The 24004-nt window shown below is 35.3% G+C and overlaps 6 protein-coding genes across 11 annotated transcripts; 3 read left to right on the top strand and 3 right to left on the bottom strand.

The window, feature by feature from the left end:
- Positions 1 to 2010, top strand: LOC105176665 (small ubiquitin-related modifier 1). The gene is made up of 3 exons (XM_011099539.3): positions 1 to 160; positions 1504 to 1653; positions 1757 to 2010. Exons 1-3 carry the CDS (start codon positions 89 to 91, stop codon positions 1820 to 1822), a joined length of 288 nt encoding a protein of 95 aa, XP_011097841.1. The 5' UTR covers positions 1 to 88; the 3' UTR covers positions 1823 to 2010.
- Positions 2011 to 2587: 577 nt separating this feature from the next.
- LOC105176666 (endoglucanase 11) lies at positions 2588 to 6165 on the top strand. The gene is made up of 5 exons (XM_011099540.3): positions 2588 to 3204; positions 3353 to 3565; positions 3924 to 4124; positions 4725 to 4979; positions 5396 to 6165. Exons 1-5 carry the CDS (start codon positions 2956 to 2958, stop codon positions 6065 to 6067), a joined length of 1590 nt encoding a protein of 529 aa, XP_011097842.1. The 5' UTR covers positions 2588 to 2955; the 3' UTR covers positions 6068 to 6165.
- Positions 6166 to 6771: 606 nt separating this feature from the next.
- LOC105176667 (ribosomal protein L30 family protein) lies at positions 6772 to 8253 on the bottom strand. Of its 2 annotated transcripts, none has more exons than XM_011099541.3 (4): positions 8129 to 8253; positions 7800 to 8038; positions 7534 to 7688; positions 6772 to 7034 (listed from the first exon to the last, which is right to left on the bottom strand). In XM_011099541.3, the coding sequence occupies exons 2-3, from the start codon at positions 7989 to 7991 to the stop codon at positions 7554 to 7556; spliced, it is 327 nt and encodes a 108-aa protein (XP_011097843.1). In that variant the 5' UTR covers positions 7992 to 8038; positions 8129 to 8253; the 3' UTR covers positions 6772 to 7034; positions 7534 to 7553. The 2 variants fall into 2 exon arrangements, with proteins under 2 accessions (XP_011097843.1, XP_011097844.1); XM_011099542.3 differs by lacking the exon at positions 6772 to 7034 and adding an exon at positions 7141 to 7456.
- A 698-nt stretch (positions 8254 to 8951) lies between these two features.
- Positions 8952 to 13357, bottom strand: LOC105176670 (aspartate carbamoyltransferase 1, chloroplastic). Of its 4 annotated transcripts, none has more exons than XM_088877113.1 (6): positions 13051 to 13357; positions 11918 to 12489; positions 11706 to 11845; positions 9978 to 10151; positions 9562 to 9798; positions 8952 to 9468 (listed from the first exon to the last, which is right to left on the bottom strand). In XM_088877113.1, the coding sequence occupies exons 2-6, from the start codon at positions 12471 to 12473 to the stop codon at positions 9361 to 9363; spliced, it is 1215 nt and encodes a 404-aa protein (XP_088733239.1). In that variant the 5' UTR covers positions 12474 to 12489; positions 13051 to 13357; the 3' UTR covers positions 8952 to 9360. The 4 variants fall into 4 exon arrangements, with proteins under 4 accessions (XP_088733239.1, XP_088733241.1, XP_088733242.1 ...); XM_088877115.1 differs by having other exon boundaries at positions 11918 to 12500; XM_088877116.1 differs by lacking the exon at positions 13051 to 13357 and adding an exon at positions 13006 to 13024 and having other exon boundaries at positions 11918 to 12500.
- Positions 13358 to 14713: 1356 nt separating this feature from the next.
- On the top strand, positions 14714 to 15832 carry LOC148784477 (Ribosomal protein L31). 2 transcript variants are annotated; one of them, XM_088877117.1, is made up of 2 exons: positions 14714 to 14860; positions 15333 to 15832. In XM_088877117.1, the coding sequence occupies exon 2, from the start codon at positions 15348 to 15350 to the stop codon at positions 15552 to 15554; it is 207 nt and encodes a 68-aa protein (XP_088733243.1). In that variant the 5' UTR covers positions 14714 to 14860; positions 15333 to 15347; the 3' UTR covers positions 15555 to 15832. The 2 variants fall into 2 exon arrangements, with proteins under 2 accessions (XP_088733243.1, XP_088733244.1); XM_088877118.1 differs by having other exon boundaries at positions 14717 to 14860; positions 15342 to 15832.
- Positions 15833 to 17534: 1702 nt separating this feature from the next.
- Positions 17535 to 20464, bottom strand: LOC105176671 (GDP-L-galactose phosphorylase 2). Its single transcript, XM_011099545.3, has 6 exons — positions 19822 to 20464; positions 19596 to 19717; positions 19113 to 19172; positions 18753 to 18995; positions 18199 to 18633; positions 17535 to 18074 (listed from the first exon to the last, which is right to left on the bottom strand). Exons 1-6 carry the CDS (start codon positions 19943 to 19945, stop codon positions 17736 to 17738), a joined length of 1323 nt encoding a protein of 440 aa, XP_011097847.1. The 5' UTR covers positions 19946 to 20464; the 3' UTR covers positions 17535 to 17735.
- Positions 20465 to 24004: the final 3540 nt, after the last annotated feature.

A 24004-nucleotide genomic window follows, 5' to 3' on the forward strand; every position in this document is an offset into this window, starting at 1 on the left:
AGAAGAATTTCGAAATAAAGAGTGGGAGAGAGAGAAGAGACGAACTGAAGCAGAAACTGAAACGATTAATCGGCGGCTGGAGTGAAGAATGTCGAGCGTAGAGGACGACAAGAAGCCCGCCGACTCGTCGGCCCACATTAATCTCAAAGTGAAAGGCCAGGTTTCACCTTTCTACCTGATTTCCTTCCCCCCGCACTCTGTTTCTCCTTTTTGCTTTTTGAGTGTGTGTTTGTGCGTTTTGATTTTTTGAGTGGGAATCTGCTTCTGGGGTTTTGGAATGATGGGTTCTTGTTGCTTACTTTTTAGGGTTTTTCTTCTGCGTTTCTCTTTTACTACAACATTTTCCTGTTCCTGCCCTTATTTGGTTGGTATCGCACTGTATGGACTTTCTGAATGGGAATGTCTCTGTGAGTAGCATTGTGATTGGGGATGTTTGAAGGGTTTGTGAAGTGGTTTTCTATGGAAAGTCACTGTTTTGTGGATATTTTCCCCCCAGTTTTATTGTTATCTGGTTTGTTTAGTTGAATTATGCAGCCTGTTTTGGAATGTTCGTAAACTTTGTTTCTTTTTTTCCTTTCCTGAGATATACTTGGAACATATAAAAGGGAATTCCTTAGCATTCATTGAAATATCGTGCAAACTTATTATCTGTACGTCTGATCATGGAGAGAAAATCCAGTCTTGTTTGATCATCTGTGAGTACCAGCACATTTGCTAGCTTGGGTTTCTCTTCTGGGACATTTAGCAAAGACTGGCTGGATATGCCGCTAAATCTATAAGAAAACCAAACTTTTAATGCCTCAAAGACATGCGGGGATTCATCTTTCTTTTATGCATTAGCAAGGAGGTAAAATAGAAAAAAATATTGCATAAGAATTACACATTTGAGTTTGCATTGTAACTGAAATCTAATTCAAAAAACCCTTCTCCAATTTCCTTGTGTAATTTCATCTGTCTCAAAAAATTTTCAGTTTTCATTCTTTTCTTAATTTATTTTCAACTGGTTAGTAATGGCCTAAACCTGTCGCTTATTTGTAATATCTAGTATAATGGAGGCGGTGAATGGTTGAAGCTGATTTTCGTCTTTCCTGTTTTCTCTGCCCTCTTGTTTTATGTTAGCTGACTTTGGTGGGTCATTTGTTTATCATGAAGATGTACAGAGTACAGACATGGGCTTTGAAGTGTGTTTAAGTTGAAAAAAGCTATTTTCTTTGATTACTGCTTTAAAGTAGTGGCTTTAAAACAAGAGAAACTTTTGTCCTGCTAGTTCTGAAGGTTTCTGCCATTTATTCAACAGATACTTCCATGCCGGTCCTTGAAGATGTGTTTAACCATGTGATCTTTTATGCGACGATAGAATGTAGTGATATATTGTCAAGGATCTTCTGCTAGTGATTATTTGCTCGTTATTTACAAAATGTTAAGATATGTTGGTCTACCGTATTTGAACTTTGAAAAGTTACAAGCTGTTTGAGTAACTCCTAAGATGATTTCTTATTGTAGGATGGAAATGAGGTGTTTTTCAGGATTAAGAGAAGCACGCAACTGAAAAAGCTTATGAATGCTTATTGTGACCGGCAATCAGTGGATTTCAATTCTATTGCTTTTCTGTTTGATGGTCGTCGCCTCCGAGGAGAGCAGACTCCAGATGAGGTTATCGTCTCTCTCCCTCGAATACAGTCACATTTGCAAAATTAGTATTTGTTCACACCAGTCCAAAATACAGAAGATTTATTTAGAATTTTATCCTTTACAGCTGGAAATGGAGGATGGCGATGAGATAGACGCGATGCTGCACCAGACTGGCGGGGCAACTGCATAGCCAAGTATGGAGATAAATAGGGTATTGTAACATATAACGTTTATTGAGACTTTCTTAAAGCCAGTCCTCTGACGAGTAGTTTATTGGATTTCAAGAAACCTATTACGATAAGAATGCACATTAGTACTAATCAGCCCTTTTTCGGGCTTCTGTACCAGCTATGTCTAGTTATTATGTTTCTATCCATATACAGCGGAGCCTGGGTGCATGAGTTTGAATTACTAGTTTTCTTATCAAACAGTAAATTGATTAGAAAATGGCGATATTACGTTACTACTACGAGTATCAACCGGTCACCTTAATGTAAAGTAGGCCATGCAACCTCGGCAGGGCCACTCGGTGGAAACGCTGTCTCCACAGCTCAACGACATCTGGTGGTATAAAATTGGTAGCTCAATCAAATCTAGTGGTTCAGATTCTCAGAAATGTTGTGGAGGCGATTTATAGGGAGGCCCTCCGCATTTAGAACAGTCCAATGTGCCAAAGACTGTAAGTTGCCTGGCGGGTTACTTAGTCTGGTTTATCTTGAAACTCCAAGTTAGTACCAGAGAGAGTAAATCTAACTAAAGAACAAAGCATAGAGCCGACATAACATTTCACAAACAAGAGATTTACTAGTGTAAGAACACTAGCTAACATTATTACTTTGATATTTGATACGTAGTAAAACAAACAAGAATTGAACCGTATGTTACACTACGCCCGCAGACAAAACATTATTGGAAATTGCTGATCTCAACCAAAAATTATGGTGTATACCTCTCTTTGCCCCTGTTGATCTGGTTTTAAATTTTCAAACATTTTATGTTGATCTGTTCTTATTCAAATAGTCTTGATATATTTTCGTAATTTTCAGTAGAATTCCATATGGTCAAAGATCTAATGTTTCCTCTATGGGACAAATGGGTTAAATTCACTCTACGCACATGAAACATACTGCAAAGACATAAACATGGCTCCATTTAGGTCATTGGTTTACTAGTTTAACAAATCGAGCTCAATTACACAGATCTCCTTACTGGACCCTCTTCCCCTCCACTGAAGATTTCTTGAGCTCAAAACTCGGAACAATAGTCTCCCCAACTCACACTATATAAAGAGGCACACCATCACGCATTTGGAGAAAACTGAGAATGGGGAAGAAGAACATGCAATCCCAATGCCACCCTTTTGCACACCCCAAACGCTTCCTTCCAAGATTCTTATTAGTATTCGTGCTTTCGCTCTTTCCCACATTATCTTTCCCTCAATCCTTCGACTATGGAGATGCCCTCCACAAGAGCCTCCTCTACTTTGAGGCACAGCGCTCTGGCCGTCTCCCTTACAACCAGAGAGTCACTTGGCGCCACCACTCCGGCCTCACTGATGGCCTAGAACAAGGGGTATGTATGTATGTCCATTCACGCACACTTCTAGGCCGTCTGAATTCTCTATTTCATCTTATACTGCACCATACAGACATAACATTCTGAGACTTATGAAGAATACTATGATAATACCAATTATGTGTTGATCTTTGGGAATGTGTAGGTGGACTTGGTGGGAGGATACTATGATGCTGGTGACAATGTGAAGTTTGGACTGCCAATGGCTTACACAATTACACTGCTGTCGTGGGGAGTGTCGGAGTTTGAAGATCAAATAGCTGCAGCAGGTGAATTACAGCATGCCCTTCAAGCCATCAAATGGGGAACTGATTATCTTATCAAAGCACACACTCATCCCCATGTTCTCTGGGCTCAGGTTTATGTTTGTTTCTTTGATGTTTGGACAGTGATCATATCCGAGAATCATAAACGTAAAAAATTCTTATCGAAATCAGATTCTATTGTAATTAATTGATCACATTATTGATATTATTACTATACTTGTACATATGAGGTAATTTTATATGCATATGCATTTGTTAACGACAGGCAACAAACGTGCAATAAAATTTCAATCAACGTGAAACCTTGTTTTTAATTGGTCAATTCAAAAGCAAGTCTTATAAATGTCGGTTTCATGTAATAATAGAAAAACAATGGAACATCGAAAGCCCAGCTACATAATTAGTGGGCCATAAACAACGATTTACATTTAATGATGGATATTTGATCAGGTGGGCGACGGCGACACAGACCACCTCTGCTGGCAGCGGCCGGAGGACATGACGACATCACGCCGTGCTTACAAGTTGGATGAGGAGAATCCCGGCTCCGAGGTGGCGGCGGAGACGGCGGCGGCCATGGCGGCAGCCTCAATTGTGTTTAGGAGAACAAACCCACATTACTCGCACCTTCTCTTGGACCATGCACAACAGGTAACTCATACTTCAATTTTTTTTCTAAAAATATATGCCATAATATAATTATCTTTCTTGTTCAAATATTCCCTATTTCATTGCTTTGCAAGACGAGAGGAAAATGCGTTTTCTCTTTTTAATTTCATTTTTCGGAAATGAAATTTTTATTCTAAAAAAACTTCATTATTAACGTGGAAAATGGTACTAAAAAAAGAACGTGAAAAAAATTCTAATTTAGACTGGGCTGTTAAAAAATTCAAAAATTCTAAAAAATGCTCTTGATATTTTATTGGTATACAGTTTAGAAATAGTAACCAATCAAACTACGAATATTACTTGTTATATAATTGATTCAATCTTATTAGATATAATATGGTAAAAATTTTTCAACTCGTAATTACTACTATGATCAATACATATTTTTATAACATTTTTCTATACAAGGTAGACCGAGAAACCAAAAATGTACTGATCAATTATATATAGTATAGAGAGATAAAAGAATAATATAAATTCAGTTTTCAAATGCCACATTAATATATACAAAAACATAGATTAAGCCCTTGGAATTATATGTTGGAGTCATAGGGTTAGTTGATATTTACCTTTTGAGTGCAGTTGTTTGAGTTTGGGGAGAAATACAGAGGAAAATACGACGAGAGCATTGAAGCAGCAAAAGGATACTACCCGTCGGTGAGTGGGTACTTGGATGAGTTGTTGTGGGCAGCGTTGTGGGTATACAAGGCCACCCACAACCACACCTACTTCAATTATGCTACGGAGAATGGGGAGGCGTATGGTGGAACCACTTGGGCCATCACCGAATTCAGCTGGGATGTCAAGTATGCTGGCCTCCAGCTCCTTGCTGCTATGGTACCTTTATTTATTTTTACTCACAATTATACTTTTTTTTTTAAAACAAAATTGGTGTACTATACGTAAATCCTTTGTTATTCGAAAAATTACTTTTAATACGCTAATATGCATATGCAAATGCATAAAGATGATTTGGTCAAAAAAAAGTTATTTGAATTTCTAGTTAATTTTCGATCAATTTTTTTTTTGCTAATACTAGTAAATTTGGATGAATTTTAACTGAAAAATGAATTTATTTGTTATATGAAAATAAACATCCAGATATTGAATATAATTTTTTAAATTACATAGATCTGCGTATAATTATACCAAAATATATAGAATGATGATGTATTATCCCTTTTTCTTAATGATTAAGAATGTGTCAAATTGTAATATTAATACTAGTCTACGGTTATGGATTAACCTTGCAGCTGCCAATGGAAGGCAGAAACAAGGAACAAAAGCAAATCCTCCAAGAATACCGCTCAAAGGCAGAGTACTACATCTGTGCTTGCCTGAACAAGAACAATTCCACAAATGTGAAGCGCACCCCAGGTGGGCTCCTGTACACCCGCAGATGGAATAACATGCAATACGTTTCCAATGCGGCCTTGTTGCTCACAGCTTACTCGTCTCACCTCCACTCCACCAATCAGATGTTGAACTGCCACACCGATTTAGTGGGGCCCAATGAGATCCTCTCATTTGTCAAATCCCAGGTGGACTACATTCTGGGATCCAATCCTATGGGAGTGAGCTACTTGGTCGGGTATGGACCATCCTATCCCCAGAGGGTGCACCACAGGGGAGCATCCACAGCATCATACAGAGACTGCAAAGTCTTTCTTGGGTGCATGCAGGGTTATCATACCTGGTTTGTGCGCCATGCTCCTAACCCGAATGTTCTTGTTGGAGCTCTGGTCGGTGGACCTGATTTGAACGATGAATTCAGGGATGGGAGGGATAACTTTGCGCAAACCGAGGCTTGCACCTACAACACAGCGCCGCTGGTTGGGGTTTTCGCCAAATTGCATGAACTAGAAAAGGAGAGCTTCAGCTCCACTGCTTCTCCTAGTCTGCTGCCACTGGTTTCTTTCGTGTAGATGTCTGAAATGTATAGAGATTTTGGAGGGATTTTGGTATGGCCAGAAATTCATTTCAATTTACTGGCAAAAGAGAATTTTGGCAAGGGAACAGGAAAAGAGTGTAAGTTAAGAAAATAAAAGTCAAGTTTTTGAGTCATTTTTGTATTTCCTACTATTTGGATGGAACTCTATGTCTATCTGAATGATTTTTTAACATCGGTCATGAAGGAAGACAGGGCGTTTACAAAAGAAAGGTAGCTGATGGCTTCAGAATATTGGTGGATCATATTCCATCGTAGGTAAATGGCACTATGATTAATAACATTCAATATGAAATGGGAGTAACACTCAATTACTGAAAAAGAATTAATAGGTTTAATAACATTCAAGATGAAATGGAATTACCACTCAATTACTGAAAAAGAATTAATAGGTTTAATAACATTCAAGATGAAAAGGTAGTACCACTCAATAACTCAAAGATCTGGACTTTGAATAACATCTAAGTGATTCTGCATTGGCCAACACCAAGTGGTTCCATGAGAAGGCATAACCTTGTGATTTTGGACCCTAATCAGTTTTCACTTTTACCAGATAGAGTTTATTGAAACCAAGATTAGCTTAGTACATTTACACTTGAATCAACAACCTCTTGAAAAGGTTAGCTTTAGGCAACTTCAATCAAGGCTACCAAGTTGGACCACAAGCAAGAAACAGCAGTATAACAGAACAGAAATATGTAATACCAAACAAAGAGAAGAGTTGAGTAGCACATTCCCAAGATTGTGGAAACATTTATATTTCTTCTGTTTGATAAGAAACTCCGTCCTAACCTCATACAAACGTAACTTCTTTAACAAATAGAAGGTTGTATAAGTTGAAAAATTATGACTTCCGACGTGTCCACCAAGTTCAGTACTTAAGTCTTGCTCTACGGTGCCACTTGGATCTGGTAAACATATAGACGATCTATTCTGAAGACAGCCTATAACAAAAGAAAAGTTACATGAGACAACAGGATATTGATTTCAACATCAATTTGTTGCAAGCATTATTCGTGGAAGAGCAAGCAGAGTGGGAGGACAGAATCATGCGTGAAAAATATAGGAACCAAATTCTTAACACCAACTGCACATTTACACATATAGCCAATCCAATTGAAATACCAGAACACTAGCAAGACACAGGCATAAACTCAGAAACTTCACAACTCATCTTACAAAATTAAATATAGAAAAAGAAAAACAATTTGCAGAAATAAATGTGAAATATTACTGAAAATCATAGAGTTTGGGATTTACAAACATCTTACACCTAAGGCGTGAGAATTGTGTAACATGTTCTTGAAATTAAAAAGCGACAAGACGAACTTCCAGCTTCAGACCACTTGATTAGACTGTCAAACAACTGCATAATGAAATTGATTCGGCCACTCTCATCAAATAAATCAGTTGAATCTATCTACAGAAAGGGAAAGAGCTAACCATTCAAGCGGTTTCAGCAATTAGGCCGAAGCATCACTAGTTGGAGCAGGATGGTGATTCACAACCAAGGGCGGGCGCAGGGCTCGGTGATTAGCTTCTTTCTGCTTCCGAGCATTGTACATTTCCTCGGTCTCAACCACAACCAACCTTTTCACCTAAATTCAACATAAAAACCACACCACAAAATTCATTCTGAGCATTTCCACGAGCGTTATAGATATAGTCTCCATGAACTAGAACTGTCAACGAACAATTATTAAAAAAACCTGCTGCAGCATTCCCCGGACAGTAGGCGTATTCCAGCGCATGACGGTGCGGTTGCACTTGGTGAGACGCAAGGCCTCCAACGTGCGGCGGTGGAGCCTCCGGGTACCGGGAATACCCCTCACCAGCGTTATGTAGAGATTAGGGCTCCACGCAACTGGAACATTTGCTTTAAATGCATTAAATGCACTCATTCTATCTCCAATTCTTTCAGTTCCCCTTACTGTACTCTTTCGTCTCCCTGTTAGAATAATTGATCTCAGAATTACGATGAGCAATTGGAATCAACAACCAGAAGAAAACTCAGTCGACGAGGAGAGAGAGAGCAGACCTGCAGAGAAGAGAGGCAGCCGAGGGTTTCACAATCGTAGAACGATCCCGACGACGTCGTGGAGTCTCGTCAGTTCCAAAATGTTGAGACTGGGAAACCGTCTGTGGGCCGGCGCTTATTTAGTTCAGCTCATGTTCTATTTTGGGCCAAGACTTATGTTGGGCCCATAAACTCTTATCGTATCAATTTTCTTTAAATCCATTAACTAACAATATGTACAATTTTTTTCGTAAATTAAATTAAAGGGAATTTAGGTATTGATCAATTAGAATTCATATTTTGCTAGATTTATTCTTTCTATTATTTATATATACAGGGTAAATTACAATTTTTCCTAAGATTTGATACAATTACGAATACTCACTCGTTATTTAAAAAGTTACCAATACTCCTTAATTTTAACGATCATTTAACAATTAGCTCAATTCGTTAGTCTTTATTAAGTTTTTATCTATTTTTATGATGAACTAACCAAGATATCTATATGAACTAAGAATTATAATTTTATTTATTTTCTAAATTTTTTAATTTTTTATGAACTAAATGAATAATTTTTAAAGCTTTCCATCTACCCATCAATTTTTTTTACAATTTTTAATTTTTTTTAAAAAAAAATACAAACAAGTTAACAATTTTATACTCCATCCAAAGATTACATAATTTCATAAAATATCATAAGGGTATTTATAATTTTTCAAGCAACGATGAAATATTTATAATTATATTAAATTTCAGGAGAGTTCATGTAATTTATATATATATACACGTATATAACAGACCTGGTTAGAACTCCAAAAAAACAAAAAAAATGGGAAAAATAATGTGAAGACCAATTGCTTTATGGCACTTTCTTATTTATGTAAACATAATTGCTATGTAAGAAGCCAGCAACACTACTAAAGTCGTGCCTTTTGAATCTGTCTCATGCAACTACGGGCAGAGGCAGCTTTTTGGTTAGCATAGATAGGAAGTCCTGGAGTTGTAGTTTCAGAAAAGTTGAAGGCCAAGAATCTAAATCTGAAGTTGAATAAAGGTTATTATGAGTTGCTTTTCTGTAGAAATCTGCCAGAACAGAAGTTAAATGCAACTCCCAGAGCCAGAAACTTTGCGCTTGCAGTGAGGAGAAGGCAAGAATAGTGTTTGAGCAAGTTGTGTCCTCAAGGAGGAAATCCACTCGGAATTTTGTGGGAAACATGCATATCTTTCGCCAACCTGGACGGAGCACTCTTGTTTCACCAACCAAGAAGTAAAAGCTTCAAGAGAGCCATGCGAATATAGAGACCGTTCTTGGCTTGTCTGAAATAGGCAGCCCTTGGATCAACATCCACATCAATAGTTATCTGATCGGTCCAAAGGATAAAACTCGTACAATCAGGACAACAGGAAATAGGAAATGCAAAACAATACAAAAAAATGGAAAATGAGATGCCAACCTCATCAAGCCTTGGTAGAGGATGCATCACGACTGCATGTTTCCGCATCACATCCAACACATTGCGATCCACAATGTATTTACCACGAGCTTCTTCATAAAGATCAATTCTCTCACCAAATCTTTCCCGCTGAATGCGGGTTTGATACACCACGTCACATTTGGAAGCCACCTCCATTAAATCTGCACTCTCTTCCCATTCAACTCCCATAGCTGTTAGATAATCTTTTATGTCATCCTGAAATTGAAAATGACGAAGTATTTTCTTAAATTCTTGTCACCAATAATGCCAGGAAGAATTTGTTACATAATCTGATTTCATATATAAGGTAAATAACAAAATTCTCTTGCTTTAGTTGCAGAAAATAGAAATTATGTTGCCATTTATCACTAGGCAAGTCGATACTCTTCTGTTACCTTCATTCTTACTACTTCAGGTGACACAAAGTAGATTTTAACATCCTTGTACTTGGCAAGCAAATAGGCGAGTGACCGGACTGTCCTTCCATAGGCTAGATCTCCGACAAGTCCAACTTTAATCCCATCAAGTTTTCCTATCTCTCTTTGAATAGTGTAAACATCCAGCAGAGCCTGTTCATTGCCAAATTATATAAATAAAATAAAGTAAAATGAAAATAGTAAGCTGCGCCCAAACGAAATTAACACTGCACAAACACAGAGGACAAACTAGGTAAGACAGAATATAGTGCAGTGATAATTCCAGTTTTCCCGAGATATGAGGCATAGGGTAAATTGGAACAAGCTAGGTTGCTACATTTAATACACAAACACAAGTAAAAGAAGTCCATGAGATGGCCATAATAGTTCCCCTGCCACCATTCTTCAGTTTATTTTGTTCGGGGGTTGGCCAGGAGCACCATTAGAGAAGACAATAACATTCTACATTTCTTTCATGAGCATTAACGCAAGACAGACTGATAGGGATGGTTTAAGAAGAGACTCATATGAAAAGTTCAAACTCATAAAGTATGAATAATGAGTGCCTACATTGCAACAGTTATAGTAACATGGGTAGTTGCAGACTAAGATAAGCTTCAAGAAACTGTGTTTAGCAACAATTGCCATGTTACCAATAGGGTAACACGTTAAAGACAAACGTGAGAAAATTCCCTTCATAGGACATTTAAACAAGTCATAGTTATTAATGGTGCACCATGCGTGGCGCACATCGCGCACGCTCAGCGCCCATTATACAAAAATGGCACTGAGTTGTTATGGCGACGCCATTATCTGTTGGCACAGAGGCGCGCCATAGAAAAGGGCTGGGGCTTAAAAAGAACTGGGCGAAGCCAAGTTTATTTCAAACACTGGGCTTCATCCAGTGTAAATAAAAAGCCCAGCCTTTTATTTCAATTAATTTATTAAAAATAAAAAATAAAAACAATCAAAATATCTTGCAAAGACGAGTGAAATTAGAAATTAGGGAAGATTAGATTTTGATTGATGGATGTTATATATTTGTGTTTGTTTTATAATGATTATGTAGAATTAGTTTAATCATCTTGCATGATTTGAACTCTTTTGTTTTTCCTAAAACTTATTACTTTGCAAATTTCTTTTATGGTATGATGATTAGAATTATGTCTAGTGTTTATATTTACTTATTTGTGCATTATTGATGTGAATATATTGATGTATGAAATATATAATTTATTTTTGAACATGTGCGCTATACTAAAAAAATGCCCGTTCCGCGCCGTGCGCCATGGCTCCAGGAGACCCTTGCGCCATGATGCGCCGTACGCTATTAACAACTACGAAACAAGTAGAAACTAAATATTTCCTAATTAAATTGTCCAATATCAATATGATAATCACCCTGAGAATGGAAGTACAGAATAAATGCAGCCTAATAAACTAAATAATCAATCTGCAATTTCTACAATCATGTTGTGGGTCATGAATTTATAGATATTCTTGCAGAGAGGTAATATATATTTTTTTGTTTTTTCTTCTTTAGGGAATCCAGGCAACAATCAGTTGAGGATGTGATGAGTAAAAGTCGTAGATACAAATCAGCCATCATTTACTGACTGATGATTGTATGTGATAAGCATAGTTGACTTTTTCAAAGACTTGAATATATCAGATATAAGTATCTAACAAGAACTTCAGTTTGCAGACCTGAGTTGGATGCTGTCCAGGGCCATCACCGGCATTGATAATTGGAATATTGGCTGTTGCTGCTGCCCTTCTGGCAGCACCACTTTCAAAATGTCTCATCACTATTATATCAGCGTACCCTTCAACTGTTCTTATAGTATCTAAAATGATCAACATAAATCAGACTCAGTTGGTCATAACACAGATTCAAAGTAAATAAACTAAGTGACTACCTTCAAGTGTCTCCCCTTTTGCTGCTGACGAGAACTCACGCGCATTTTCTGTAGTCAATACTTCCCCACCCAAACGTTTCATAGCAGACTCAAAGGACAGCCTAGTTCTGGTTGATGGCTCGTAAAATAGGGTGGCCATCAGATACCCCTTAAGAACTTGGCTTCCAGCAGAGTTCTTCTCAATTTTCTCCATCTCAAGTGCTACCTCAAATATGGCACCTAGAGTATCTCTATCAAACTGCTGACCTTCAATGACATCTTCAAGTTCAAACTTATTCCCTACTGAAAAGGAAGGTTTAGTTTCGACGTCCAATGCTCTGCATTGTACTCCACTCTTGAGCGACAACTTTCCTCGTCTCCAGTCAATTGCTTTCTCATATGGGAATATCCATGAATGCGATGTGTCGGCAGATGCAGACATGGACATAGAATGCAATTTTTGTTTAATACTACCATCCAGATAATTGCAAACAAATTCAGGGTTGCTCTTTGATGCCTTGGGAACAAGTGCACTGCCCTTCAAGGTCCATGCAGAAAATGTGGAAGAAGCAGCCATTGCAGCAAACAACCACCTGAGCACACACTGAAGCTCTACTCAGGAAACATATTTCAATCAAAACAACTACACAACTAGCAAAATAACGGGTATCTTAGATCACTATAAACAAAACTTTCATAATCAAATTGTCAAGTTAGACACAACTATACACTTATTTTACAAAATCTTCAGACACAGAGCCTGCTCTTATAAAATCACTTCGCTGTGTGCTTGAGCTCGTTGCTCGCAGCATCAGCACCCCAAAAGAAAGAGAATACAGTGAAAACAGCAGCCAAATGAAAAGGGCCTGCACATTTGTCACTGAATTCAGCTACGGCCCCAATGCTCGAATCTCCTCTTCTCAATCTCAAAGAAACACAAACACTATTACTAATTTGCCAAAATCATGGGGCAAAATAAAGGTAAAATATTCAGAAATTTTCTATACAGCAAGTCTAAATTCTAAACACCCGAAAATCCAAAACAAAGCGGAAAAGAAAATAAATAAAAGCATCAAATGATGAAGAAATACATATACAGATGTGCATACACAAATGTGGAGCAGTTATAGGTCAGTGAAGTAAGAACAGAATACCTTCGATGGCGATATCTGAAAATTTCCAGTTGATAATTAGTGTGGATTTGTACTGGATTGCCTTCGGTGGCGATATCAGTCAGATTTTGGTATGATTTTAGCTAATTATTACGCCCCAATAAATTAATCTGAAGAGGCCCAAATTTAAAACTGAAGAGGTAATAGCAAAAATATGTTTTGGAGGAAACACCCACCAAAATTATCCAAATTTAAATTGCATCATCTTGAATTCTATGTGACCTAGATCGAGATCGGGCCCAAGTTGGGGCTTTAATTGGTTTTACTTCTTAGAATATATTTCTTTGTTATTGATTGACATGAACAAAAAGATAGAGGTATGTCATATGTGTGTGTTTTTAAGTATTTTAATACAATGTTGCTTTTGTGTATTGTATTTGCGTATAATAAATAAAAACCATAATTTGCAATAATGCTCGTTAAAATTTTGCATAATTATAAATATTTCATTATTGTTTTTAAACTTTTATATTTCTATTTTTAACGGTCGTCCAATAACAAGTATGACGTGTTAGAATTTATCATTTTTTTGAAATGAATTTGTCAACTTGTCCTAATATTTATAACACATTCAACAAAACAAAAGCACTCAATTTGTTACACAATATATCAAACCAAACAAAGAATAATTGATTAAAGAAATAGTTATAGTCCAATCATTTTAACCAAACATGTTTTTAAGATAAACTTATATCTAAATAAAAGTGAGTTCGAAAAGTTTGTCGTTGTAATAATTGTACACCTCTAATAAGTAGTTGATAGTCGACGACTCAATATCTATAAAAGGTAATTTTAGAATATGTAGATGAGATTCTTTGATGGTTTTCTAATTATTTGGTCGTATCTTGAGTAGGATTACAGTGGGTTCAATTGATCTGTATAAAAGTATGCGGATTTCTGTACTTATTAATTATTTTCATATTTTTAGAGGTTTCGAAATTGCTCTAGTTAAAATATGTGGAATAGGGATAGTCTTTTCTGAAGCGTGTATAGCAAACAACAAAAATAACTGGATGCTAGGTCTTTTTGGGGGATAATGACACTCCCCTCTCCTGATTTTTTATAATTATACGTAAATTTTATGTGTGATTTGAAAAATTATATCTAACACCACTGAGGTTTGCTTCTGTCTAACAAATAAGTTCGTCTGTTAATCAAAATTCACTGAATTTGCTGATATTAGAAAAAAATGAATGAAAATTGATATTTGTAGGTTAAACATTTTTTTTCCCTACTAAACAACTCTTATAATAGTGAAAATATATTTCATCACATTTATTAACGTGTGAAGGTGTGAGAGTGTAATTTGATTATAGAAAAATTTATTTGACATGCAACAGATTAGTATTAAGTTAATTAAGGGCAAATATGTATTTTTTCTGATTTTTTTTGTTAATACTAACAAATTCAGTAAATTTTGGCTAACAAGAAAGACTTATTTGTTAGATGGAAGCAAATCTCAGAATACTAGAGGTATTTTTCCAAACTATAAAAAATTTACATGTAATTGTACAAAACCTCATAAGAGAAAGCATAAATATCTATTTTTTAAATAAAATCCATAAATATATTATTAAATATATATTTGAATAAATTAATTTATATATTGATTCAATCAATAAGTTAATATAATTGAAATTTAGAAAATAACAAATTATAAATTCACGTAAAAGTGCAAGCCCGGGGGACATCCAAACTTTAGTTACTAAGTGTCGGGTTTGTATTCTTTCTGCTTAAACCCCAGTTACTTTCGGGCAGGATCGCCGGACCAAGAAAAATTCATCGAACAAAGGTCAGTACGATTTCTTCTTACAATTGTATCTCATGCATGATCATACTCCATATTGAAGATTTCTGATAATTGTACGGTATGATTAAAATGGTGTGGTGTTCGCAATTTTCCCATTTAAATTTGACCTACATGTTTGATAAAATGCCCCAAAGGATTTGGTCTCAGTTGAAGTAGTTCTTACCCACCAGATTTTGAAATTACCTCCTTGTAAGATTTTTCTCATACTATAGTATCCATTAAGTAAGCATTAGGAAGGATTAATTTTGTTGGAATTTGAGCAATGCAGAATTTACTAGATTGTATCAGTTCTCTCATGCTACAGTACTCCCATCCGGGAGAATTACGTTTGGTAAAATCTCGAGCAATTTAAGCTCCATCTGGAGACAAAAATGTGAAAGTAAATAAATGGGATTCCCCTTAGGGTATTTTGAATTTGCGGGATTAGTAGCTTAGTTATGTTTCAATTTTGAAGTTTCATTAGGGAAAGATGAAGAAAGGAATTCACCCTCAGATGCAATGGATATCATACGTGACCCAAAGCGGCAGACTGATGAATGTGATGATGACCAAGATTCACCAAGTTGGTAAAGTGTATCACTTCCGGGCAAAGCGGCAGATGGCTGAAAGCATTGGACAGATTGCCAAGTTTAAGCGTCGATATGGAGAGAAGACCGAGGAACCTGAAAATAAATGATAAAGTGCCTCATTTTAGCACCTGTTTCTATGTTTTTGGCATAATATTACAATGTTCATGAGTTGGTTCCTTATATTAAAGTTAGCTCTTTTGTGATTCTTGGTTAGCTTTTCCCTACAATAGTCTAATTATCCGGAGAAAGATTATCACTGGTATGTCTTGGTGTTCAAATTGGACGCCAGCCGCTGGCATTTTCTGCTGTTTCATCCCAAACTTTTCAGTCTATTATGTTTACTTGACAGAGGTGGAAAACTAAATTTGGTGATGTTGGTGGTTTACCAATTTCCACATATATTTTTCTCCTCTTTGTTTTGTGGTATAAAATGAAGCAGAATATGTAGTGGAAGTCGATCCGGGAGATAGAATAAATTTCCATCTCCTTAATCTATGGAGAACTTTAACAAGAAAAGTAGTTGATGTCCTTCCTTTGTCTTGTAGTCACTTCCTTGGTTGCTCATTGCTGTATGTGTACAATTTTGTTATTATTTATGTAATCGGCATCATTGATGGCATGAGACTACAAAGGATTTGGTAAGTTTTTCATTTTTCATATTTCTCATCTTTCATCATGCCAGAGTGTCCTTGCAAAATGACTACTATTTTCACTTTTCTTTGTCATAACCAGACGGAAAATTCTGGCATCAATTAGTCATGCATTCCTTTGCTTTTTTCCTGGTAGTAGCAGTCTTCACGAATATGGTTACTCAAAAAGAAGTGTTATTTCGTGCTTATGATGCTGAGGAAACAAGTACTACATAAATTTCCGTGGAGACTTCATTTTCGCATCTTTCTAGTGTAGATAGACAATTATTATTCGACTATTTAATGCCAGTATGGAGTAGCTTAATCCTGTGCAGGAGATACAACAATTGACCAGCACCATCACAATCTCTTGGTTAGTAACCATCCACTCTGTCATTTAAATTATTTACTGTTAGTGAAAGCTGTGTGGTTTTAATAGCTATTTCGGTTATGTGCTACACTTTCAATTAGCTTGTGTTGCATATAGCAAACAAATTCTAAAAGGCTTGATGGATTTGTCTTTTTGTATCTTTGGAGGGCAGTAGTTGTCCACCAGGACCACCACCAATTTTCGATGGAAACATTTCCTGAATGCGAAAATCTTTGAACGGAGGATATGTTATTCTTCACTCTCAAATGTCAATGGTCCAGGAAAATGTGCTCCTTGTTTAGCTTGACCAATAGATACTCATAGTTTTATGGTTACTAGGAGCACCTATTGTCCTTTCAGATAGTTATCAAATGAAAAATAACTTTTAGTATAGCAACAGGTCCAAGAACACACACCACCAAGATGTCCCGGGACCAAACTTATTGTTGTGGTTCTCAATTGTCTGGCGCCTCGTTGCTTCATATAGCCATGAAAGCAACAGAGCATTAGCTGATTTCATTACTGACGTCAAACTTCAATACAACCCATGACCTATAGGTAAACATTAGCGTTCTACTCCTACTGAAATTTTTCTTATGTAATTTAGTGATCTTGCTGATGTGTTCTCAAGGCCGGTTCACAACCCTTGCAAGAAGTGCTTGTCGCGCCTTTTATTTTTTGTGGTTTCTTTTTCAGCACAGAAGCAATTGTCCAAATTAATTGTAACTTGTAAAACTAGCAATCCGGGCTTGAGGACTAAAAAGCATAGTTTGTCAAGAGAGGATCTTGATCTGCTTTGAATTTCAGAAGCATATTCCCACCCGGGGTATTATAATCCAGATCGCAGGAGAATGACGCAAGGCAACGGTGGTTACAAGCATGTTGAAACTTGACATGAAGTGGTACAAATCCTTTGGAGAATGTTACTGCATCTTCTACTCTAGCTTTTTGAGGCCATTGTTTACTAGATGTAAACGAAGCAAAAGCACTCAATTTCGAGCCCCTGACATAAGTTGCCTTAGTTCCTGATTAGTTTGTGACTATATCATGTAATGATGTATATAATCAGCTCAAACAGAAACAACCAGTTTAGTCTAAATCATGCATATCCATCAAGAAGAATACTTTTACATAATCTTGATCGCACAATCCCAGTAGCTAAACAAAGCACTACGAATCCAACAACAAACCGTTATCTATAAAAATCCAAAGGAAACTACGGAAAATTCATGCTGCACTTTCACCACTGTCCAAGTTGCAGAATTGGAGAGTAGGATGCTACAGTTCTTTTAGGCAGGCACCATAGCAGGTCGGGACCCTTTGAGGCCATCCATGTCGTCATGAGATTGAGGAGTGACATCCGACTCATCCTTCATGACGCGAGTGACAATTTCCTCATCCATATTGCAGCAAATAGCTTCAAATATAAGTTCCTTCACTTCTTGCAGCCTCTCCTCAGAGAGGGAAACCTCTGCCAGGAGCCGCCAAGCATTTTCCTCAGATGCCTCTTCATAATCCTCCTTCCGTTTCAGTACCATATGCCCACTGATCTCCCAAACTGCTGGATTAACTTGAGTGTCGAGAAGCTCAGAACTCACTTCTCCAAGGGCCTGTTTCTCTGCGTAGCACTGTTTGTTCATGCGAAACCGACAGTCAGATATTGATCATCTCGAATGAAACATGTAAAGACGGCTCGTATGTGAATGAAAGAGTCAAAAAAGTTCCCATGAAGTGGGATTGGAATATACTCACCTGTGGGAAGAGGAAAATTCGCTTTCCGCAATCAGCAATAAGTACATTATATGGAATGTTGTTCTCTTGCAGGCAAATGCAGGAGTCTGAGACAACATTTGATAAATCTTCCAGCGCATTTCCACCCTCAAAAACAAGGCCTCTGACTGGATAATTAAGAATATCAGAGATTTTGACTCCACCAGTTGTAGTGGTTATCTTCTTTGAAGGAGCCTTTTCTATAGGGAAGGGTGTTGCCAAGTAATAGGCCTGAAAGTGAAGGTGATTGATGGTTGCAAATGCACCCAAGCTATTGTAACCAAGGCGGAAATACGGATTCCCTGCCTCCACAGCCATGTAAAGAGCAAGTAAGAAGCTCTCCCGGTCAATCCTCTGGGGCAAGCATTCAAGAATTCGAGGGATGAGCAATACATGCCCATACTCAATTGGACTAACCTGTTAAATCATACGCAAAAGCTATCATCAAACTATTACTAAAATACGCTGACGCTTATAAAACTAAAAGAACAACCAATCCAAAACAAATAAACAGCAAAATGAAACTACAAACATACATTAATGGCGACAACGCTAGGCGAGTTATCAATATCAATGGGCTCATTTGGAAAGAATTGGACTTCATTGTCCTCCCTGCCCTCAAACTGAAAGAGCACCTCCTCCTGCCCAACCTTAGTAAAGTTGAACTTGTTCTCATCAAAGGGCTGCAACACCTTGTCAACACGGAACTCAGTTGGCCTTTTCTTGAGATGCCTACCCTCATTTAGCTGTGCAATAAACCCATACTCCCCAGGAATCACCTGCAAATCATTATTAGCGACAAACAATTAGAAACATGGTTACTAATTAAGTTTCGCCTAAGACTACAACTCATGACTTCCTTGAGCAGATTAGGCAACACAGACAAGAAGACAAACCTTGGTTTCACAAGCAGTAACATCATAGCGAAAAAGTCCTCTCTGCATGCGGTCCTCCCACTGCCATCAAGAATCATCAATTTCAGAAAATTATCACCTAATTTCAATAATTAATCAGAAACAAGTGTGTTGCACGTAATTCGTATTATCTCAATAAAATCACTGTATTAAATAATGAAGTAATTTACAAATAAAAACGTGTTAACTACAATGTTGTATTATTCCAATCTTATCCAAATTTATTGTAAGCTTAATTTTTATTTAATTATAAATATTAATATTTTGTTATTACAATCACTTATTTTTTAAATTTGAACTATAATAATTATGAAAATTACTGTTTGTACACGTAAATTCATAATATATTATTATACGAAAAGTATATAATTGGCAAAAAAAAAAAAACACAAAATATGACAAATCACTCCCACTTTTATAATATACTTACACTATAAATCAATAAAGTAAGAAAATAGGTAGTACCTCTCCAAGAAGAAGGGAGTCCAAGAAGTTTACTGGAGGCTCTTTGTTCTCAATGTCAAAAGAACCCTTTTCCCCAACAACATTGCCCATCTTCGTAAAAGCATACAAAGGCAGCTTCGCCCCTAATCCAATCAAGAAGATCCCAGTAAATCCCACAACACCACCAAATTGATAAAGAAAAACCCAAAAATTTTAAATTCACCACGGAAATAATTAAGGTAACTACCTGGAAGGCAGCAGCTCCTGAGGCAATTACGGCCGCATCCGGTTGCATGGCGAGCGCCTTCCTCAGCCTCTTCTTTTTGGTAGTTGGAAACAACAGTAGGAACCCTCTTGATGCTTAGGATCATCTTCGGATCTCTTTCTTTACAACAATTTTACCCGTTTTCTTCCTAGCTAACAACAGAAGGATTTCTGGTCGAATAACTGTAACAGTACTACGTATGATTTCTACCAAAATGCGAATAATATTCACAAAGATTAGGCAGCTAACAACAAACAGATAGAACCACCGCCGCCGGCGAGGAAGAGAAGATCAGATGGGCTTCCGCCTTCAGAAGGCAAGGCTCCACGTCCGCCGTGCGGCGAAGGGTTGCTCTCGCTTACACAACCCTTGCGTCGTACTGCTCGGGCATGTGTAAGAGGTCGATTTACTCTTAACACAGCCGTGATTGTCGACAACTTGTCTTCCCCGGGTTTAAACCCCTGTCAAGAATGCAGAAAAAGGAAGAAATTCCCCCAAATCCTGAGTTGAAATCCAGGGATTTTGGGGAGAGAACGAAATGGGCTTGGAGGGGAAAGGGGATCTTGAATGTATGTATGAGTGAGATAGTAGTGTCTGTGTGTGGTAATGGTTGAAGAGAAAAGGGCTGAATATATAGAAAGTTGGAGGAAATGTGGTTGTGGTTGCCCCTAACCGACTCTGACTGCCTTTCTTGTTTTGGTCTTGCATGTGGACACGATTCCGGGTTTTCATCGCTCGGGTTGCCCGGGCAAACCGTCTTTAGCGCTTGTGGAAATTATTCAAACGGATACTTACCCCCTTTCTTTTCTTATATAAATTTAGTGTAATTATATATGAATTTTTATTACTTAAAAAATTATATTTAATATATCTAACGTTTATTTTCATCTAACAAATAAATCTTCACGTTAATCAAAATTTATCAAATTTATTGATATTAACAAAAAGAATTGAATAAGAGTTCATATTTACTCTAAATTAACTTAGTACTGACTTATTGCATGTCAGATAAATTTTTTTCTAATCAAATTATCCTTATAATGATAAAGAAGTACCTCTTTCATATGGATTAGCACGTGATGATGTATAAGGAGAGTTTATTCAGAAAAATATTAACCTGCAATATGTCAGTAATAAATCAATTGTAGGTATATAGAATTTTATTAAAGTTTTTCTATTGGTATCATCAAATTCAGTGAATTTGAATTATATACGACCTATTTGTTAGATAAAAAATAATATCGATATACTGGATATAATTTTTCAAGCAACAGGAATTTACGTGTAATTACACCAAACTTTATATAAAATTTTGTTATGAGCTGACAACAACCAAATTTTTTATACATAATATTTGATTAAATAAGAATTTTTTTCTAGTTTTAAGTGTGTCGAATAATCAATTTAGATAATATTACTAAAAATAATATTTGGTAGTGTTTAGATTCTATTAATTAGAATAGTTGTAACAAGTTAAATTAGATATGACTTTTCATGATTATGGGGGAAAATATAGTCGATTCAAATATTGATGTAATAATGTAATTATCGTTTCTATCTAAAATAATGTAGTTTACCTCAAGAGGTGAATCTATAAAATTTTGCTCTTAATATAGTATGTACGTGTAACTACAACTAAGATCTCAAGGGATATACCTGTATTTTCTTTCTCAAAGAGTATAAATATTTGTATAATTAAATATAATTCCATTAAATGTTGATGTAATTTATCGAAAAAATGCAAGCAACCCCCTTGTGATATTGTAAATGAGCAAATTACCTCTCTATGAAATTTTTTTTAACAATTTACCCCTTGATATTTTTTAAAATGCAGCAATTTATCCTCTTATATTTTTTAAAATGAAGCAACTTTCTCTCGATATAGATAAATTCTGCATACATAATCCTGAATTTAATACTTTTTCATAAATAATAATTTTTAAAACATCAACCTTACCAATAAAGCAAAACCTCGTCAGCAAACAACCACGTCTCCCATCCAAAAGTCACGAGTTGTAGGAAATTCTTGGCCATGTACTCTAAATGACATGGAGTCATGGGCATCGCAATTGGGATGATGGGCTTCACCCCACCTCCAAGAATATGCTTTTGTTTTTTTTTTTTTTTTAATTATTTTTTTGCTATTTTTTCAAGAATATACTTTAGTCCACGTTAGGATACTAAGAGGGGTGTTTGGCGAAATTTATTTTAAAAAAAATTATAAGTTAGATACATTTTATAAAATTTTAAAATTTATAAAATATTAGATTTTATTTTAAAAATAAGTTTATTAAGTGTTTAAATAAAATAAAATTATAAAATTTGTAAGATATTAATAATATAAAATTTTATAATTAATTTAAAGAAATTTATTAAGATCTTAAAAAATAAGTTAGCAACTCTGTAAAATCTTATTTTTAGAACTTATAAGCTATTTTTTCTAAAAAAAAAATTATCAAACACGTTGTAACATCTTATAAAATAAGAGTTTATAAGCAACTCCGTATTTTTATTAAAAAAATTTAGAAGCTCATAACATCTTATTTTTAGATATTATAAACTCTTTTTTTAAAAAATTTATCATATTCTCTTGAACGCGTAATTTTAAAACGCTTATGAGGTGATCCAAACACCCTCTAAATTGTGGGTCCAGCTTTTGCCAAAAAAATTGTGACCTTTATTTGGGCAGACAAATTGTGCAATTAATTTAGGTTGGAGGGTCTATTTATTTTTAGTTGGACCACAAAAATAAAATAAAATCATGTAAGATCAATGCAAGAAGTGGACCTTCTGATGTTGCATCTCATGGACTATATTGTCCGTTGTTTTTAAATATTGAATGCTCTAATATATATTGTGCCTGTTTTTTTTAGTGAATTGAATATTTTAAATATAAATTATATTGATATTTTTTTAAATTAGATTAAATTATATAATTTTTATTTTTTTTACGAAATATTATAAATTAATACGTTATATGAGTTGTGATTACAAATACACCGTTGACATCCGTTTGTAACTTTGCAAGAGTGCTAGTGTTTTTGTAATTAGATTTTGAATAAAAATATTTATAATTAGATCAATTTTGAGGGGAGGTAAATGTAATTTACCCTAACATTTGTTGTAATGCAGAATTTGTTATATATATACTCATAATTAATTAATAACTACTATTATAATAAATAAATAATTAATATTAAAGTAGATTAATGCACAACGTACAAATGCAAGAAAACCCATGACCCCTACTCATAAGGTTGCAACTTCGTCAATTAAACTATATCTTATTGACAAATTACATAAATTGATCACAGGAACTTGTCGGCCGAAGATTAAAAAAAAAAAGATATTGTAATTTCAAAAACTAAGAGGGGGGAATTTGTTATTAACCAAAATAATTTGGATGAGGGGTAAAATTGATAGTTTATGTAAATTTTTTGCTGAAGTCAACGCTTTCTGACTGAATTCTAACGTAAGAGGTAGAGTTGTAAATGAAGATTTTTTGGAGAGTGTGCAAGTGTAATTTCAAATTTTTTTTAGGGAGAGGGGTCTAAGTGTAATTAAAAAAAGATAATTTAAAAATATCCATGTATTATAATTTATCTTTAAAAAATTGTGGATTTTTTGGATAAAGACATAGGATTATAAACTTATTTGAATTTAAATAAAAATAGATCACATAATTACTTATGTGGGTAAAAGATATTTTCTATTAATAATATTATATTTATGTAACAATAATATATAATTTTTAAAAAATTTCAGTACTGAATCAATCGATGATTTTTTTAATTATAATTAAATAAATATAATAAAATTAAAATTATGTACAAACATCGAGTGTGCTCTTATAATTATTTAAAATAAATGCAAAGCCAATCAAATATGGTTATGGACTAATCTTCTTGATCTTTCTACGAATGTAAGTGAGTACCAAATCAAAACCCTTTTTATTTTATTTTATTTTAATTTGGTACGAGCAATAATTACATAATTCTATTAGCACGATAATAAATTGAATAATACAACAGTTACAATCAATATAATAATAAATTATAATAATTTTACATAAATTGAATCAAACATCACATATTTGATGAGATTTGAACTCATAAACACATATTTAAAACTTAATAATATATACAAAAAGCTTACCAAAAAAACA

The sequence above is a fragment of the Sesamum indicum genome, linkage group LG13, assembly GCF_026168435.1.
Source record: "Sesamum indicum cultivar Baizhima isolate 11 linkage group LG13, ASM2616843v1, whole genome shotgun sequence".
Taxonomy (NCBI): Eukaryota; Viridiplantae; Streptophyta; class Magnoliopsida; order Lamiales; family Pedaliaceae; genus Sesamum; species Sesamum indicum.